The sequence below is a fragment of the Sinocyclocheilus rhinocerous genome, unplaced genomic scaffold (assembly GCF_001515625.1).
Source record: "Sinocyclocheilus rhinocerous isolate Xijiao unplaced genomic scaffold, SAMN03320098_v1.1 scaffold1112, whole genome shotgun sequence".
Lineage (NCBI taxonomy): Eukaryota > Metazoa > Chordata > Actinopteri > Cypriniformes > Cyprinidae > Sinocyclocheilus > Sinocyclocheilus rhinocerous.
In genome coordinates this window covers 567,800-588,029 of record NW_015657961.1, presented here as the reverse complement: position 1 = coordinate 588,029, position 20,230 = coordinate 567,800, and the positions used below count along the sequence as shown (strand labels likewise).

General features: G+C 37.3%; 2 protein-coding genes and 2 long non-coding RNA genes across 6 annotated transcripts in view; 2 read left to right on the top strand and 2 right to left on the bottom strand.

The window, feature by feature from the left end:
* Positions 1-20,230, bottom strand: part of LOC107721741 (tripartite motif-containing protein 16-like) — a 258,890-nt gene that overhangs the window by 62,436 nt on the left and 176,224 nt on the right. The window lies entirely within an intron of this gene.
* LOC107721769 (uncharacterized) lies at positions 287-2,291 on the top strand. The gene is made up of 3 exons (XR_001637731.1): positions 287-365; positions 529-617; positions 2,264-2,291. It is a non-coding gene; the product is annotated as an uncharacterized LOC107721769 (long non-coding RNA).
* Positions 1,407-20,198, bottom strand: LOC107721773 (uncharacterized). The gene is made up of 3 exons (XR_001637736.1): positions 20,187-20,198; positions 12,914-12,920; positions 1,407-1,516 (listed from the first exon to the last, which is right to left on the bottom strand). It is a non-coding gene; the product is annotated as an uncharacterized LOC107721773 (long non-coding RNA).
* LOC107721715 (disco-interacting protein 2 homolog C-like) overlaps positions 3,451-20,230 on the top strand; it is a 38,450-nt gene continuing 21,670 nt past the window's right edge. For 2 of the 3 annotated variants that reach the window (XM_016529852.1, XM_016529851.1), the window contains exons 1-10: positions 3,451-3,792; positions 13,326-13,397; positions 13,481-13,585; positions 15,476-15,601; positions 15,701-15,880; positions 16,568-16,702; positions 17,188-17,325; positions 17,551-17,670; positions 18,155-18,352; positions 19,567-19,658. In XM_016529852.1, coding sequence (XP_016385338.1) covers positions 3,714-3,792; positions 13,326-13,397; positions 13,481-13,585; positions 15,476-15,601; positions 15,701-15,880; positions 16,568-16,702; positions 17,188-17,325; positions 17,551-17,670; positions 18,155-18,352; positions 19,567-19,658 — 1,245 coding nt within the window. In that variant the 5' untranslated portion in view covers positions 3,451-3,713. The remainder of the gene's footprint in view (positions 3,793-13,325; positions 13,398-13,480; positions 13,586-15,475; positions 15,602-15,700; positions 15,881-16,567; positions 16,703-17,187; positions 17,326-17,550; positions 17,671-18,154; positions 18,353-19,566; positions 19,659-20,230) is intronic. The other variant, XM_016529853.1, reaches the window with a different exon arrangement.

The window sequence follows — 20,230 nt, the reverse complement described above, 5'->3', positions numbered from 1 at the left end:
ACCACACTGCAGAGGTAAAGAGACTGCTGGACTTCATTGTAAAGTTACAGGGATCTGAGGAGCATTTAGTGGTACTTAAACAATGTTCACATTTAATCATCATTACAAACAAACTCATAGTAAAGGTTCACCAAGGGCCTATAACATTAATAACATTAACAATATCTTTTAACTATGCTGCAAATTATTGTATCTTTATCTTAAATGTATCAAAATAACTAAGCCCTCTAAGTGGTCTCATAAGCTAACCTCTTCCCAGGTGCCTGTCTACCTCAACAGTGAGGAGCAACTGTCCTGTTTGCCTATCTGAGAGGAGTGCTGCATAGGACACCAACACAACTGAGCTTCACAGATGAAGTGCAGAGGTATGCCGGACCATGTAATGTGTTTGTGAGTGTCCTGCTCCTGCACTTACAAAATCTACTGTATAAACTGCATGCTGGTGCTACTCGTGTATGGACCAATGTATAATGGCTTGCTGTTCAGTAGTGCTATAATAGTATATTTAAATTAACAGTTTTTTCATAGGCCATCATATATGCCCTGGCTGCCCTACGGAATTTCTCCTTGCAGGAGGCTGAGCAGGTCTTCCTTTCTGGTCCAGATTATCATTACAGGTCAGAGAGGAATATGAACTATTTTTGCACAATGCCCAGTGCACCTTTTGTTACTGATATTTCTGTTAACCCAACAGTGATTGTTCTCTGATAACTATTTCAGTGAAGTGGAAGATTTTAATAGAAGGATTGACGGTAACACTTTCTATGAAGCCTGTATTTATAATACATTATAAGGTTATTCTTAAAGCATTATAAGGAATGAATAATGCATTATAAGAAACCGTATAATATGTTGCATCATCTTATAAATAATCGTAAGAACAGTTTTAATGTATACTTATTTGTGGTTAAGTGTATGATGATTTATAACACACAATGAACACATTGCATCCACTTAAGTTACAATGGATTATATTTCTCATAGTTATAATGTATTATAGGTCTCATATCTTGCCATTGTTTAAGATCTGCACAATAACTTAGTACATCTTATTTGTGTTTTTACTGTAAAATAACAAATACAAAGTCTTCATGAAAACATTCCAAAATGCTTTAATGTGGCCTTATTATTATTATTAAGTGCTTTGTCTGCTTTAAAGGGGTCATATGATGCTTCTAAAAAGAACATTATTTTGTGTAATAATAATAATAATAATTTTTCTCAAACAGCCATAAGATCTGATATCAGATCAGATGAATGTGTACACATTTGCTTTGAACTATTTTTATTGTAATATCAATTTGATTATTTTGATGGTAGCCTTTAGATAACTGTTGATAAGTAACTCTGCGACTACATGTCAACTAGCAGTCATTAGAGTATTAGTAGTATGTCTGCTAAATATATGCTAACACTATTTTGATGGTTCCCCAACAGACATTCTACTCACTATAAGCAAATTTGCAAGTACATAAACTTATTCTACCAACCATAACCTTAATTAAGCCTACTAAAACTCTATTGAGAGTTAGTTGGCATGTAGTTGCAAAGTTGCTTATAGTCAATAGACTAAAGGGGACCATCAAAATAAAATGTAATCTAATAAAAAAAACACACGTTGCATTTTTTCATTTGAAAGTTTTACAACTGATCTTAAACTAGCTCACAGCAAAATTAATATTAACCTCACAGGAAACACTCAAAACAACACTTAACCACTTCTAACCACTCACAAGATGTAGTAAGATACTGTCCAGATCTTAAATAAACAATGTCAAGATAATCCATTATAAATTAAGTGGATTTATTATGGTATTAATTGTGTGTTATATGTAATCATATTCTTAAAAGCTATAACCACAAATGCGTAAGTATTATAATGTATTATAAATGTTATGATTATTTATGAGATGATACAACATATTATTAAGGGTTTTTATAACGCTTTATGCATTAATTATAATGCCTTAAGAAAATCCTGATAATGTATTATAAATACAGGCTTCATAGAAAGTGTTACCGGATTGACAAACAATTGAGGAAAGAAGAGAGAACATTCAGTTGGTAGGTTTTGCTCTTATATACTTAAATTTGGAGTTTAGAGTTTGGTTCTCTGCTTCTCTCTCTCTACAATCCCAACAGTGCATAAGTGTTAAATCAGAAATACTGTATATATTACAGAGTTAAACATGTTAAAGCAAATGTTTCTTATTTAATTCTCCCTCCCTCTCTCTCTCTCTCTCTTTTTTTTTATCTCTCTCAGGAGTTGAAGCCTATAGCCATTCTGTCCATGACTGCAACTGATGGAAAAGGGGGTCTTTTTTATGATGTTGTGTTATGCGTTACACACTTTGTAATTAACATCTGATGCATTTATAAATCAAAAATCACAATTGAAATACATTTTTTCCCCCTGAAATTCAATATCTTTAACATGTTCAAACATTACTACAAACAAAACCACCAGGGTCCTAGAAATGCGGTCCTGAAACTGCAGCCTCCGCTATATTATCCAATTCGGTAGGTGGCGCTGTTACAAAAGAATAGGGTCCTAGAACTGCGGTCCTGAAACTGCAGCCTTGTGGTTGTGCAGGATCAGTAAAATTTTTATAAACTAGTAAAAGAGAACAAATTAATATTATATAATAAATATATAAATAATAATAATATATAATTGTATTGTATATTACATTGACATAAATATCTAATAATCATGAATAAAAAATATTAACATAAAACGTGTAACATTAGGCCTACATAGATTGAGCAGCCTGCTTTTCTGTTTAGATAATAAAAAATATTTCAGTACTGTAATGAGTGAAAAATGTGACTGAATCGTGAACTAATTGCAATTGTATTTACTTACACTCGCCTATAATATCTCCTAAAATGGGTGAGAATCTTTATATTAGATTATCCTTGAAAAATTGATGCATATAGCCGGTATGTCCCCCGCATTCACCCGGGGCGTGTTTGATGGCACTGTAGGTCGTTTTATCTTCACACAGCTGCCGCTTTCCGTTACAGCCGGTGCGCGCGCGCTGTAGCTCTCTAGTGCGTTTAGGTTTAATGAATACCGAGGTCACGTGAGCGAGACGGCAGCAGCGGGCACGGTGGCACCGCAGTGGATACACGGGCAGCTTCGCTCCTGTGCACCACTACAATCTAGGATCAGAAGGAAACCGAGAAAACCCGACCGGTGATGACGGGTCTCCAGTAACGCGTCTGCTCGCTTTTTTTTTTTTTTAGGTGAGAATCTTTATATTAGATTATCCTTCAAAATGTGACGCAGAAAGAGCCGATGTGCCCCCCTCATTCCCCCGGGGTGTGTTTGATGGCACTGTAGGTCGTTGTATCTTCACACAGCTGCCGCTTTCCGTTACAGCCGGTGCGCGCGCGCACTGTCGCTCTCCACTGCGTTTGAACTAAGACCGAGGTCACGTGAGCGAGACGGCAGCGGCGGGCACGGTGGCACCGCAGTGGATACACGGGCAGCTTCGCTCCTGTGCACCACTACAATCTAGGATCAGAAGGAAGCCGAGCGAAACCGAAAAAACAAGACCGGTGATGACGGGTCTCCAGTAACGCGTCTGCTCGCTGTCCATCCGCGCTCACACTCATGCGGTCTATTTTTGCACCGTGAAATACACGTTTGACACCGTGTGCTCGGGAAACACAGAGACACACCGAGGCTCGGATGTGCTGGAGTCCCAATGGCAGACCGTGATTCGTTACCGCTGCCGTTGGAGGTGCGCGCGCGGCTTGCGGAGCTCGAGCTGGAGCTATCGGAGGGTGAGTACTTGCCCGTTTGTCTGGTCAGAGAGAGAGGGAAAGTGAACGACAGAAGGAGACGAACGGGTCAGCGCGAGCGGTTCCGGTGACCTTGGATGAGAACAGAAACGTGTATTTTAAGACATTATAACACATTTGATACGTTGCTGATGGGATGTATAAAGGGAGATGTATCTTTTGGAATTTAAAGTCTCTCTCTCTCTCTCTCTCTCTCTCTCTCTCTCTCTCATATTCCGTTTCCATTCCAGTGAGCTGTTCATAACACGGCCACCGCCTTTGTGAATATATAGGGCACGTAAATCAGTTATAAGTGAAGCTGGTATGTGTAAAGCATTGGGATATTCTGTTGTGCATTTTTCAAGTAATACGCTTGGTCATAAAGTTTTAAACACCCAGTGCATCTCTCTCTCTCTCTCTCTGATATTATTTGAGAAACCCATGTGATGTGAGATACTCCTGTGATATTTTTCCTGTCACACATTTTGGGATGAATATTAAATGTACAAGCAAGTAAGTAAATATGCAAGCAAGCAAGCAAATATTCAGAATTCATGATGGTCATAAAACCAGCATTTTCATGGGGGCCAGTGAAAATGTTTTATGACCACCATGAATTTTGACTAGCCCTGACCTGGCTTTTCAAGCTTTTATTCCAAGGACCCCCAAATATAAGGGTCTGCTTGTGAGGGACCCCCTTTCTACAATAAAAAGGTTTTAAATTGAATGTTTAATGAAGCTTTATATCTTCATGTATAAACAGATCTGTTTATACTGTGTGTTTAAAATTTTAAGTTTAGTTTAGTTTATTTCATTTGTTTAAGGGACCATGCATAACACAAATGTTGTGCCAGAGTTAGCACGATAGCTAATTTGCATCTGTAGTCACTGGGCAGGATGTTGTTACATAACATTACAGCACTCAGAATATTTTATTGTATTAAGTTAACTGTATATGTATAAGAGACTATAAAAGAAACATCTTTAATAATAATTATACAAATTTATTTGTATACAATTTTGCATAATAACTATCTTTCCAAAGTAGCTTTACAGAAAAGCTCATACAACTAGAGAGCAAACTAAATATGTCAAAACTATTTTTGAGCACATGTACATTGAAATGAAAATTATGTGAAAGTGCATTTTGTATAAAAACATTTTCACTACATTTTTTCACTGACCCCCAAGCAGCCCCTTGTGGACTGTGGACCCCAGTTGGAAATCCCCAGCCATAGAGGTCAGTAGTCAGCCCCACTTGTTGAACGGCGTCAAGGAGAGATGTTTGTATTTTTTATGCCTGCAATGTGAGAAATACATTTTTGCAAGCACAAATATTCCATGCAGTTTCTCCTTTCTAAGCTGCTTACAAAAAAGGAAAAACCTGCTTGTATAATAATTATACAAGAATGGGAAAATAGTTTAAAATAGTTTCAGATGAATGTAGCATGTCACACAGTTGCTGTAATGAGTGGGGACCCGGTTCATGAAGACAGTGGTGCCACATGGCCAGTTAGTGCAGAAGGGTGTCTGTTTTGTGGTTTATGTTTCATGTAGATTGCATCATTTCTCCTAACAGAGAGACCCAGAGAAGGATGATTCCCCTTATTAGGCCACATCTGCCACGTCCCTGTGTGCATGAGACAGCGCTCTGTTATTTTGTGTACTTCAATCAGATATTAAAGGGGTCTTATGACGTTGCTAAAAAAGAACATTATTTTGTGTATTTGGTGTAATGAAATGTGTTTATGCGGTTTAAGGTTAAAAAAACACATTATTTTCCACATACTGTACTTTATTGTTTCTCCTCTATGCACCGCCTTTCTGAAACGCTCGATTTTTACAAAGCTCATCGGTCTGAAAAAGCGAGGTGTGCTCTGATTGGCCAGCTAACCAGTGCGTTGTGATTGGCCGAATACCTCAAGCGTGTGACGGAAATGTTACGCCCCTACCATACTGTGATGCCGTGTCCCAGCGTGACGAGACAAAACCAGTAAAACCCATTGTAAACGAGGCATTTGTTGCATCCAGTAGGGACATAATTATGGATTATAATGACTTATACTCTCTTTTTATGCGTTGTGTTGCATCGCGCCACGTAAACATAAAACCATGTCTGCATTTGTAATCGGAGAAATGACAAACAACAAGAAGAGAAAGGAAAACTTGAAATCGCATCATATGACCCCTTTAAATAATCCATCATGATGTTTGTTCCAACATAAACAGTTCAGGAGTTCATAATGTTCCCATTGACTCCTGACCCGGTCCATTGAAACGGGGTAGGATACTTAAGGGGGAAATATTTCCCAGAATTCCTTATGTTTTGGAGCTTTTTACTCCATACTTAAGACTACAATATTCCATGTGCATATACGTTAGATATGTTTAAATAAATTAGCGTGTGTGACGTGTATTCATAAGCTTGATGTATATTACAATATCCTATTTGTGTGTATGGATTGGGGCATCTGTTGTCACTGTTCTGTTGCTTTGGCTTCTGGCCTAGTTTCCACGCATACTGTCATCTGATTGGCTTTCATGCCACAGGCAATTGTTTCATTGGTTCACAGTCTCTCATGCTGGACTCGGATTGGCTCTGCGGACAAAGGCTTATGGGGGCAGAAGAGTCATTCTGGAGGATTAGGGTCTTCATCTGATCAGAGTTACATACACTTACACTAATGCACTCATGCAGAATATAATCGTGTATTTATGTGATCTGATTTTGATAACTGACAAGTGTCTGTCATAGTTTTATTAAACCGATAATATGACTTCTTTGTAAACAAACACTTTGTTTTAGTAATATGTTGCTGTTTCTGGTTTATTATAGATGCAACAAAATAATTCTGGTTCTGTACGTTCTAATAATATTCCCTCGGTGAGTAGTTTATTGTAATGATTGCAAACAGGAGATCTGTGTGTAAATATGGGTGTGTGTTAGAATGACATTGTCACCTGTGTGTACAGGTGTCAGCACTGGCACAGCTATTACTGTTTACATAAAGGATTCTGCAGGGCATCAGGTGTTACAGCAAGACTCATTGTTAGCAATGAAAAGCAAATATACGTTATACACTCTAAAAATAAAGGTTCTTTATTGGCATGTAGGCTAGTTCCATGAAGAGCGTTTAACATCCATGGATCCTTTGTAGTGGAAAAAGGTCTTTAGATTTAGATAGCATGTTCTATACAATAAAAAATTGTTCTTTTAAGAACTGTTTACTGAAAGGTTCTTTGGGGAACCAAAAATGGTTCTTCTATGGTATCGCTGCGAACCCCCTTTTTTAGCTTTTTTTTTATAGTGTAGACACTGCATCTCAACACATTGCACTTTGTGTCCATATACTATCAGTTGTGTTTATTGTGTGTTTATTGTGTTTAATAAGTTATTGTACATTAATGTTAAATGAGAGAGATTATTAGGTTTCATTTATAGGTGTTTTTTTTTACCATCTTCCACCTTCAGTTGTGGGACAAACGTCTGGTCACAAACGGGAATGTTGTTATAAGAATTTCCAAGCTTGCCTTTTCGTACAATGAAGGTCTGTTTCTCACACAAAGCTATCGTATGGCTTCATTTATGGTGCTGTTTTGTCATTTCTGGAGCTTGATAGTTCCTGCTTCCCAGTCACTTATTGAATGGAAAAGAGCAGCATGATCATTCTTTTGTGTTCCACAGAAGAAAGTCATACAGGTTTGGAATGATATGAGGGTGAGTAAATGATGACAGAATTTCATTTTTGGGTGAATTATCCTTTTAAAGGCGAAGTTTTTTTATGTTAATTCTTTCTCAGATGAATGTGTTGAAACAACGTTAAGTAAGCCATTTGTGGGTTGACTTGCTGAAGAGTATAAACACTGTGGTGCTATCAAAACATACTGTTTGTTTGAGCGGCCTGACATAGCAGCATTAGCTCAACCAATGGCACAAGTTTGAGGGAGGACTACCTGTTTGACCAAACAATGAATAGGAAAACTTTTTTTTAAATGACTCTTGGTGTCATTATACATGTAACTTTAGAATGAGGTTTGTGGTTTAGTACAGCCTTACTTTTCTATCTGCTAAGATGTGCTATCCATGTTGTACTAGTAAACATGACAGTTTAAACTTCTGGTAGGTCACCCTGAGCAGGTAGGTCAGATTTTCATAGCCTCACTAGTGGCTCAGAGAGAGACAGAATGGGCATTCTTCACCTTTAAAGTGATATTTAGCCACCCCTTTCTGTCATCATTTACTCACCCTCTTGTCGTTTCAGTCAGCTGCATCACGCCGGATCTGTTTCCTACGTTGTTGTGATTTGATCTGAATGGAAACAGCGTATCCGCGTGGCGCAGCTGACACAAAACAGCATACGCTGTTTACAGGGTGATGCGGAGGAGACGAATAGTTGAATAAAGTCGTTATTATTTTTTCTTTTGCGCACAAAGTATTGTTTTTGGGTGAACTATCCCTTTAAGCTGATCGAAACCGGTAGTTTACCGGTTTACAGAAATTGTGCTCATTAACACAATTTCACCTGCATGTAAACATCTTAACTTGTTTTATTGGCATTTAAATCCGTGTTTCTGACTATCTGACAGGGAAGCTTCCGGCAGCATCCGTAGAAACTGCATGAGAGGAGAAGTCTGTGCAAGTTTCCTTCTGACATTTTGCAATATTCTGGGGGCTTTATTTAACATCACAACTTGCATAATAAATGAAATACTCCGATACATGAATGATTACGTTTGTTATTCAATAACAATAAATAATGATTTCTGTCTGTTGATTACACAGAACCACCATATGGCTTTAGAAGACTTTTAAACAATATAGTGCATGAGTCATGCTATATTATGGTGCTTTTATTGTAATTTTGAAGCTTTATAGCCCCAGTCCCATCCACATTCATTATGCTGAATAGAGAAGCCCAGATATTCTTCAGAAACTAATCTCTTGTGTTTTACAGAAGTAAAATACAGGTTTGGAACAATTATCGTATTCACCTTGAGTGAACTATTAGTAAGCCCTTCACCCTTCTTTCTGCTTTCATAACCAACTCTCTACTTGTATTACAAACAGAGTCGTTCTGTGTTGTTCAGCCCAAGGCAGTTTGAAGCCTAAAACAAGATTTGTTAGCTTGACTTGTCTTTATTTGACACCGTTGCAATGCTTGTGTTTACAATTTAACATTCTTCTGAGGTGTAGCGCTATGTTTTGAATATGTTTGTTGCTGCCTGATTCAATAATTGTGCTCTCTACTCTCTCATTTTGGAAAGAAAGGCTTTTGCCATGAACTTGAATGTTTGATATAGTGTGCAGAGACTCTGTGCGTGTCAAGGTGTGAGTAAACAGGGTTTGTTGTTCTGTAGTTTCTATGGCTGGTCTAGCAGGTGGACTCTTCAGTGTGAAGCAGGTCTGTTTGGCTGCAAAACTGCTTTTAATTTATCTTCAAAAGAGATGTTTCTAATTTAGGCAGTTTTTTATGTTCATTATTATATTGTCCAGACCAGAGTTTTCCAAACATTTTGACCGAACCCCTTTGACCTAAAATATTTACTTGAAGTACCCCCTAAGAATTTAAGTTAATATTTCAATAATTGAACAGCCCACTTGCATGTTCACGGTTCCCTGATGTCGGTTAATGGTCACATGATATGCAGGTAAACAAATAAAATATAAAATGTATTGTTTTATTATGATTGTTTTTGTTTTAAAATGATTTATTAATGAAAAAATTTATTACTTTTCTGTTTTAATAATCATTAAATTGACTTATAAACCCCAGTTTGTTTCAGACTCAGGCATTCAAGTCTACAGTCACAAATCTGAAAAGGGAAAAATGTATGTATAAAAAAATGTCTGTATAAAAATGTATTTTTTTTTAAACTCTTCTTTCCAGTGGACCAATGGGCACTTTCCAACAATAAATATTTTGTTGTATATGTAAATGGGTTCTCTGAGTGTGCATTTGTAATATTTAGCCTCATAATGTTTATTAAGTGAACAACTAGATGCATAACATTTAATACATAATGTGTGTGTATATTTATTGGTGGGTTGTCATGGGAAGTTACTCTTTCCACAACTGCAGCTGTCCAAAAGCCTGTCTTGATGCTATTTTTATTCATTCTCTCTCTCTCTCACTCACTCACTCACTCACTCACTCACTCACACACACACACACACACACACACACACACTCACTCACTCACTCTCACATATATACACGTATACAGCTTACTGCTTCAAAGACTTCACACCAGCCATTTCTCTTTTATTATTAGAATTATTAATGGGAGTTTTGTAAGTTGATGTAATCATAAATATTGTTGTTTTATAGAGGGAATGTTATACTCCGTCTCTGAAGAATTCCGTTCTCTCCTAATTTCGATGCTTTTGCATTCATCTAGAGCTCCAGGCTATCTTAGAGCGGAGTGTGTGTTTGTGTAAGACGTGACCTACATACAGTTTTATTATGCTGTTTATGATGATGTTGGCATTAGATTGGTTGGTTTAAGCTCTCACCTGCTAGTCTTACATCTTTAAACAGGAAACCTGCAGAACATCAGCAAGATACTGAAGTTCAGAGCGGTCATCTTCTGTCCGACAGAAATGTCATGATTTTAGGTGAATTAAGGGATTCCTAAAATTTATCAATTTGGGGATCATTCCGATTTTAAATAAGTAGTAATAATAAATGTAATGTATTTTTATCACAATGATATGATTGCATATAGTCTACTTGAGGGTCATCCTTTTTAGAGTGATTAAATCTTCTTTTCCAGTTACACTCAAATTAATAATTTTGTTACACAACCCAGACCAAAATGTCCATGTGTGCTTTTATTCTCTGTAGTTCTTCTGTTATCATTACTAGAGTGATATAAGTGTAAAATCAACCAAAGGAAGCAATCTGTATGATATTAATAATCAACCATCAGTAATCGGCCTCAGTTTCAGGTCAGATGATTCTCACACCTTCAGTGAAGGTCTGAACAATGTGGCGTGTGTTTCAGAGAATCATAAATGACTATTATACTGATGTTATCATGCCGCCTTGTCTTTATCATTGCTGTAGGCCAGCAAGCTGAGCTCTCTGATGGAACAGCAGGTCAGAAACTGATTGTGGGTCTATACCAGATTTTACAAGCTTGTCTGAGGTCCTTCTGCTGGGTAGAACCCCCTCTAGCTTCCCAAACAACCTAGATGTTGAATATAACCTGGATTAAGCAGTATGCTGGAAGCGTTCCTTGGGGCAAAATGAAAATTCATGTCAAGCGTGATGTTTGTGCTCTGCCTCTTCTAGCGGTGTTGATGGAAGTAGTGATACCGATTTGTGAATGAAGAGATGTCAAGATGTCACACACTGAGCTCAGGTTTACCAAAATATCAAAGTCTGAAATCAAAAGTTTCACAAAAAAATTATGGAATAATATTACAACTAAAATAACTGTTTTCTATTTGAACATATTTTAAAATGTAATTTATTCCTGAGATGGCAAAGCTGAATTTTCTGCATCATTACTTCAGTCTTCAGTGCCACATGATCCTTTAGAAATCATTCTAATATGCTAATTTGTTGCTCAAGAAACATTTATTATTATTATTATTTATGTTGAAAACAGTTGTGCTGCTTTGTATGTCTGTGGAAACCATGATAAATATTTTTTAGAAAGTTAAAAACACCAATTACTTATCTTTTGAAACACTATGAACGTGTTTACTGTCACTTTTGATCAGCTTGATGCATCCTTGCTGAGTAAGTTTGAATTTCTTTAAAAAATTACTGCTATTACTACTTTAAACTTTTGTCAGACATTTTCTCTTTATGTCTTTTAAGGAGTTTTAGACAAATCTTTATTGGCTAATTTTAGTGATTCAGTGTCATTTAAAAGTTATTCTTGCATTCACCTTCATTGCTCTGAACTTTGACCTGTAGTGCATTTGAAAAACCCCTTTTTTGCACAGTGTTTTAAAGAGAACTGTACTGCCGGCTTCTTTGAGCTCTGTTTAACAAGGTGTTTTCTCTCACAGATCTGGCTGAATTCACACAGCATTCTTTGTGAACCCAAGCATGTAAATCCCACAGGGTCAACTGTTTCTGAGAAACTTTGCATCAACAATCCTCCCACGCTCATTTGCTCAATCACATGCCATATAACATGCCAATTCTAATGATCCGATAGTCCGAAAGCAACTAAACCATTGCAATGATATCTGCATGCTTTTCAAATGGGTTCACAGCCACGTTTGGCTGTTTTTGACAAGCAGCCAGATCTAATAAAGTGGCCACTGAGCTTGTGTTTGGTGTGCGTATGTGTGCGTAAGCCCTCATGGACATGCATATGTTATCTTGGATTTGATTTGATTATGGATGCTTGCATTTGCTCAGGTTTCAGTATAAGCATATGTTATCTTATCTTTGAATGCACGTATATTATGTAAAGCTCAGTGCAGATTGACCTAGTGACCCAGTTTATGGCGTGACGTTTTCCCCTCCAGGTCTGTGCAAGTGTGTACAATCAAATCTTCCTTTTATGTTGATGTATTTAATGTATTTAAAGTTCAGTTTTTTTCCTCCCCCTGTTGTCCGTAATGGAGGGGTAGTCTCATGAGAAACGGGCCTCCATGTCTTCATTTCCTGCAGGTCTCTGAGGGGGCCACCACACCTATCTTGCCATGGATATCATTTGTGATATTTTTTGGGATGCAGGCATGCAGCTTGTTTAGACTTGTGTTTGTTTATTAGAATCTGTCAGCCACACTAACTCAACACGGAATCATTTGGCAAAAGTTTAAAATATTAGTTTGAGAAGCATCCTAGCTTCTGTAAGTAATTCTGTTTTCCACTGTATTCTGTGTGAGTGTGGTTGTTTGAAACAGTCTTTTTTGACTGTGTGGTTAAGAGATTACATTATAATGCAGTATTATTACATTTTTGATTAGATCGCTATTCAACTTTTTATACTTCATTTGGCGGCCTAAATATGTCTTTCGGGATTTGCATGATTCGGGGAGGGGGAAAAAGTAGGGATGTGTTTATATATATATATATATATATATATTGTAAAATAAAAAAAAATCAAGTCATGTTGTGATTTCGGTTTTATTTAGATTAATCATGCAGCCCTTCACAACATTCCTGTGCAATATATGCAGATTTGACAGAATTCACTTCTGTGAATTCTGATGCTAATTAGTGCAGGGCAATGAAATTTTCTGTTGATCACCCTCTTTAGCCCATACATTAGTTGTTCTATCCAAGTGTCTCCTCATGTGTCAGCTGCATGGCTCCCAAACATCTGTACTGTGACATAGCTCTGCTTGGTAGGAGTAAAGTTTACATACATGGCCTGAGTCATATCTTTCATGCGTCTAAAAACCACCTTCTGAAGTGCTTTGAGTAACTGGGTGACTGTCCACCTTGAATGCATATTGGAGGGCATTTACTGGCCATGGCTTTTAGGTCCATTCAGAACCACAGTGCCTGATGAAAAGGGGAAATGATGGGTGTTTCGTTAACCTAACTTTTTTTTTTTTTTTTCAGGTGATATCACCCAGAAGGGCTACGAGAAGAAAAGATCCAAACTTTTACAAGCTTACCTACCTCACACACAAGGTAACACACATACCATACTTTACCAAGCAGCATACAGTTTATATCGTGTCAAGATTACATTTGTCCCTCTGTGTTTGCTGTAGGGGCAGAGCGCCGCATCCCTGTCACACCATCTTCATCATCTTCCTCATCCTCCCGTTACCAACGCCGACGGTCCACTGGCACGAGGGATGAACGTTACCGCTCAGGTGAGATAAAGGGCACAGATTTACACAGACACACACACAATCTGACTTCTAGGAGACATAATACAGGCTCTTTGCAGTTTATGCCATAATTCCAGCAAACAGATCAGCAGCACCAGCTCATATTCAGAAAGTGATGTTATTAAGTTTTTCGCATTTTGTTTATTTCTAAATTTGATTATGGAAACCGCTGTCATTGAGTTCTTGTTTTTTATGTTTATAATATATTATATAGTTAAGCAGTATTATATGAGCAAGAGTATCATCACAATTTGAAATATGATATAGATTTTATACAACAGTTTAATTAACAAGATGTCAACATTGTCTGTTCTTGCCCTATTTCGCCAAACAAAGTCACAGCAGTACAACTTTTAAAGGGGTCCTATTATGCTCTTTTACAAAGTCTTGATTTTGTTTTGGGGGTGTACTAGAACAGGCTCTCATACTAGGTTGTTCGAAAAACACATTATTTTTCACATATTTTACATTATTACAACACCTCTCTCCTCAGTCTGGCATGAACGGCTCGAATAGTTCCTGTATCAAATGAAAGCCCGCCTTCTGAAATACGAAATGTGCTGTAATTGGTTAGCTGGGCCAGTGTGTGTTGGCAGCACTTGGCGCCTGGTCAGGAAATGTCATGCCGCTTGCCATAGCCGCCTGCTGCGAGCTTCAGTGTAAATACTGCGTCAAAATCAAATCAATTTGAGCGCGATTTAAACCCGGATGATTGTAACCACATTAAGTTCGTCTGTCTTGGGAAAGCTAGCGTGTCTCCGACACAGTGATAACACTCGTTGCCTTCTCTAGAGCAGCTCAACCAGGTCTCGTCCCATTCATCGATATTTGTGATATCACAAATCCCGGGAAAATTTGCGTTGTAGTCCAAACGAGTCGTTCGTTGTAGTTTTTGAAAAGTGATTTCTGTTAATTAAAATATCTTTGTAACTTTGCAGATCTTTTTTATGCTCAATCATCTACAGACTAACTAAAGTTGAAAAAGTGAAAAAGCATAATAGCACCCCTCCTTCTCTAGTGCAGCTCAATCAGGATTCGTCCTGTTCGTCGGTATTTGTGATATCACAAATCCCGGAAAATGTGCGTTGTAGTCCAAACGAGTCGTTCGTTGTAGTTTTTGAAAAGGGATTTCTGTTAAATTAAAATATCTCCTTTTGAAGTGGACTTTGAGCTTTGTAACTTTGCAGATCTTTTTTATGCTCAAACAGCAACATTACAGACTAACTAAAGTTGAAAAAGTGAAAAAGCATAATAGGACCCCTTTAAAACATTAATCTCAAAACAGTATTTATGCAATTTACATCTGCATATACAGTTTTAATTGCAAATTCTTCATTAACTAAATTAGATTAATTTTGTATATATTTATCTACTGATTAAATGTTAGAATTCGACATAAAAGATAATGCATACGTTTAATAAGGTTAGGAAAAAATTGCCCTTATAAAGGTAAAAATTCCCCCGGAAGTCAATTTAAGGGAACAAATATACCTGCAACTATCACTGTCACTGAAGTACATGTTTTTTAATTTCATAAACTCAATAAAATTGTTTGACTGAAATGTACTTTAAAATATAATATTAAAATAAAAAAAAAAATAAAAATAAAAATAAAAATAAAAATATATATATACAATAAAAATATCTAATTATAATTCAAAATATCAATATGAAAGAATGTCTTTCAGACTTTTTTCCATCTGTTATAATAAGAACTTTTCAGAAGGTTGTCCTGTATCTTCAGAACATGTGATTGGGCTTAGATGTAATCTGTGCCAGTGTCAGTATTTCCTCTATGGATAAACCACTAAATAAATAATCTTCCTAAATAAATCTCTGAACAGCTCTAAAAACTCTGTCTCTTTCTCTCAGATGTTCACTCAGAAGCTGTTCAGGCTGCGCTGGAGCGACACAGTGAGAGAAAGATGACTGTGCTCTTGCCATCCAAACGGCAGTCGCTCGTCGGTCAAACCTCCATGGACACGTATACACCTCCAGGTGTGTGTATGTGCATGTGTTTGTGTGCAGGAGCCAGTGAGTAAGTGTGTTTGTGTGTGTGTGTGTGTGTGTGTGACTGTTTTCTTTGTGTCTCTGCAGACTCGTCCTCCGGCTCTGACGCTGAGGAGTCTCTGGGGAGGGCGGGGGGTGTCAGCGTGGACTCCTGGATCAGCAGAGCTCTCCATGGCTCACCTTCCACATCTTCGTCATCATCGTCGCACAGCAACAGCTCTGCCAACGCAGCCCGACTCGCAGAGACCAGCATGCACGCATACGGCAGTAAGAACGTGTGCAAATATTCACATGGCAGCCAATAAACACAGATACTGATCAGTCATGTTATAAATTAGTCTTTAGGTCACTTTCAGCCAACTCAGATTTTGCTTTCACCAATATCTGGCACATATCGAATATTACTGTAAGCGCAGGAAAAACAAGCCCCTCACGCTTAATTCACTTCATATGAAATATGTCTTTTTTTGCATCTGATCTGGGCCTCTTTTAAACCTCCCTTATCAAGACTTATCAAGGTTTCTCATACTAGACTAACTTCAGCCAGTCAGATCCTTGCACTCAACTCACTTTGGCCAGTCAGATCTATTTGCCTAAACAATTTCAGCCAATCAGCTCCTCACGCATGACTCACTCCATATGAAATAAGACATATTTGACACCTGATAAGGGTCTCTTTTAAACTTCCTTCCCTTATCAAGATCATCTCACTTCAGCCAATTGGCTTCTCATGCTCAAATAAATTTAGCCAATCAGTTCTATTTGCCCAACCAATTTTAGCCAATTAGCTTCTAATGTTCAAATTATTCCAGCAAATGAGCTCCTTATGCTTAACTCAAACCAGCAAATCATCATCTTGTGTAGTAAAAAGAGTTATTTACTTGAATATTTACTGCTAATATGATTGCTATAGGTTAGCTGTCTAATTTTTCCCTTTTCAATTTCTCCCCCAAGTTGGTCCGATGTCTCATCTGTCTCTGAAAAGGTGGGGCTTAAGAGAAATGGGCGTTTCTGCTGAGAATGGAATAGTTGGCAGGCACTCCAGTGACTACCAATCAGATCGCCCTTGGTCATCTCTGGATTCTGAGGGTCAGTATTTCATGATTCTTTGGACTAAAGACTTGTCTGACATAAAAGGGATAGTTCATAGATCCAGTGTTGTTTGGTTCCCAGCGTTCTTCAGAATATCTTCATTTGTGTTCCACAGAAGAAAGAAAGTCATACAGGTTTGGAATGACATGAGGTTTAAGCAAATGATGTCAGAATTTTAGTTTTTGGGAGAAATGTCCCTTTAAGATGAAAGGAGACAAGAGTTAAATTTTGCTGTGTGTGCATTTGCATTTGGGTCCACTTGTGTATTTTATCAACCTATTATATATCAGTGTCAATGATGGCATTTGCTTCTAGTTAAAAGGCTTACCTCCACAGCACTGTTTGATATGTACTGTATATGCTTTCATTTTATCTGCACATGCTTTTGCATCTCATTCCTAATAACTGATAATGAATCGTCACATTTATTGGGGTAAATGTTACTATACTGATTAGTTAACCTGTTTGTTTGTGTACTGCAGACAGTCTGACGGCCCCTCCTGACATCACCAGCTACATGCCAGCCCCCGCCCCCATCTCTGTTCAATGCCCACAGGTCGCCATGATAACCAGGCCCCCGCCCAAATATGGCAATGCTGAGTTGATGGAGACAGGAGATGGTGAGTGTGTGTGCAGAGGTCTGTTTTTAAATGTGCATTTATTCTGAAATGATCAAGTTTGCCATCTATTTGTTATGTTTGGAAATTTTATTCAGTGTGCATGGAATTCAGTTAATTTAAAATGAAAAAAAAAAAATCTATTTAATCCAGATTTGTTTTCTCATTTTTACCATTGTGAGAATTTATATTATTATTATATATATAATTACATATATGTGTATGTAGGTGTGCCTGTCAGTAGCCGTGTGTCGGCAAAGATCCAGCAGCTAGTTAACACACTGAAGCGACCCAAGCGAAGACCCCTGAGAGAATTTTTTGTGGAGGATTTTGAAGAACTTCTGGAAGGTTAAAATGTTTTCCCCTCTCTTTGTGCCTCCTTGTTCGATTTCGAAGATGAATATAACTGTAAAAGTCAATGAATATGATTACAGATGTTTGAGTATCCTGCACCAGTTCACAGAAACACTTTTACAGTTACTGATAGGTCGAAGGTCTTGAAATTCATTACTCTCAGATTAAACGCTCCACACCCTGCACAGAACAAGTGAATTTGATCCAACTATTTTTGCAGAGATCGAGGTGAAGTGCTTAAAGGGATAGTTCAACCAAAAATCTAAATCCTGTCATCCTTTGCTCACCCTTGTGTTGTCTTTTTTGACATCTATGATGTCATGAGAGTGAGTAAATAATGACAGAATTAAATGGAAGAAGAATTTTTGGTAAACTATTCCTTAAAATTCATGTAATATGAATTCTGATGATATAAAACATAGGTCTCATCAACATGCAAATGCTTTGCTAACCTTCTCTTGACGTTTTCCATGTGCAGTGCAGCAGCCTGATCCTTCTCTGCCACGCCCAGAAGGGGTGGAGTCAACACCTATACAAGGAGAAGAGCTTGACAGACTCAAGAACTGCCCCGCCTCCCTGGAAGCAGCCCTTCTACGCTGGGGAGCCATTGCACCTAAAGCCCCCTGTTTGACCACTACGCACAGCAATGCCAAACAACCGTACACACTTACATATGGTACACATGCATGTACATTCATAGTTGGGATGCCACAATTCTCAATATAACACTGAACCATTCGGTACGACATCCACGGTTCAATACGGGCTTGTGAATTGAGGGTTTTTCTGTTTTGTGATTAAATCATTTCCGGGACACACTGTGAGTTTGAGTCGCTTATAACATGCATTTGAAAAAGTAACACACGGCAAACATCTTCGCTTGTAATGACTTCTAAGCGTTTCTATATCTGTTGTCCAACAGAATGAGGCAGACAATATATTCTATACTGTAATAAAGGCCATGTCGATTAGCAATGGATTATAAATATACTTAATTATTCTGAAAATACCTGAGATGGCTTGAAGAACAGGTAAACTATATATTGTCGCAGTCGAGTGTTTATTGCCTTCATGTTTCATCATTTAAAACATTTCTATCTTGTTTTTATTCAGTTACAGTAATAGTTGTCAATATTGGGGATTTCCTGGAGTGCCATGAGTTCTATTACTTCTGTAATGCATATTTGGAGTTTCTGTGCAAGGGTGTCCTCTGGCTTCCGGTATGAATGAAACCGATATTACATGTGTCTAGAGCGCTCAGTAATGCCCACTTCATCTTATTTTGGGTAAAAATAGGAAAAATAATACTCATCTCAAAAGAAATTTGATGTGTACATATGATAATCCATGTTTTTGTTCAGAAGTGTACAGGAGTCTTTTTTTTTTAAATAATGAAAGTGTTATTACACAAGTAATATTTATTATTTTTTATCTTAATAATTATTATTAGTCATATTAATATATAAGCACAACATTTTGGGCCAAATCGTGCAGACCTACAAACACACACAACAAACCTGGCGTTTATTATATACAGTGGGTACGGAAAGTATTCAGACCCCCTTAAATTTTTCACTCTTTGTTATATTGCAGCCATTTGCTAAAATCATTTAAGTTAATTTTTTTTCCTCATTAATGTACACACAGCACCCCATATTGACAGAAAAACACAGAATTGTTGACTTTTTTTTTTAATTGCTTTTTAAATACAAATCGCAAAAAGCACTGCCAAAAGCCATCAGAACCCAACCGAAAACCGTGCTTAAAAAAAACGAGGTATGTATTGAACCGTGGGCTAACTGTATTGTTGCATCCCTAATTCATAGCCATCAATTGGATTTTATTGTCTTTTTGGTGGGTGCATGTTAATATCTCTTTGTTTATGTGTAGGTAAACTCTGGTCCAAGAGTTTGAAGTTGGCCTATAACCTTCTCCATAAACTGGGATCCAAACAAGAGCCAATCATTCACCCTGGAGACAGGGTAAGAGTGGATAAATTGTATTTAAGTGTTGTCTTATGTATTTTTCTCAAATGTACACTACCATTCAAAAGTTTGGTATCAGTACAATTTAAAAAAAAATTTTTTAAGTAATACTTTTATTCAGCAGGGATGCATTAAATTGATCAAAAGTGACAGTAGAGTTACAAAAGATTTCTATTTAAAATAAATGTGATTCTTTTGAATTGTCTATTCATCAAATAATCCTAAAAAAATGTTTCCACAAAAATAAGCGGCTCAACTGTTTTCAACATTGATAATAATAAGAAATGTTTCTTGAGAACCAAGGATCATGTGAAATGAAAAATCCGCTTTAAAATATATTCACATAGGAAACAGTTCTTTTGAATTTGAATAATATTTTACAGTATTACCGTTTTTACTGTAATTTGGATTAAGTCAATACAGCCTTGGTGAGCATAAAAGACTTTGAAAATCATTTTAGAAAATCTTACTGACCCCAAACTTTTGAATGGTCATGCATTGAATGGTCAACTCCATTATAAAGACAGAAATCAGATATATACACATTATACAGACATATATTCAAAAAC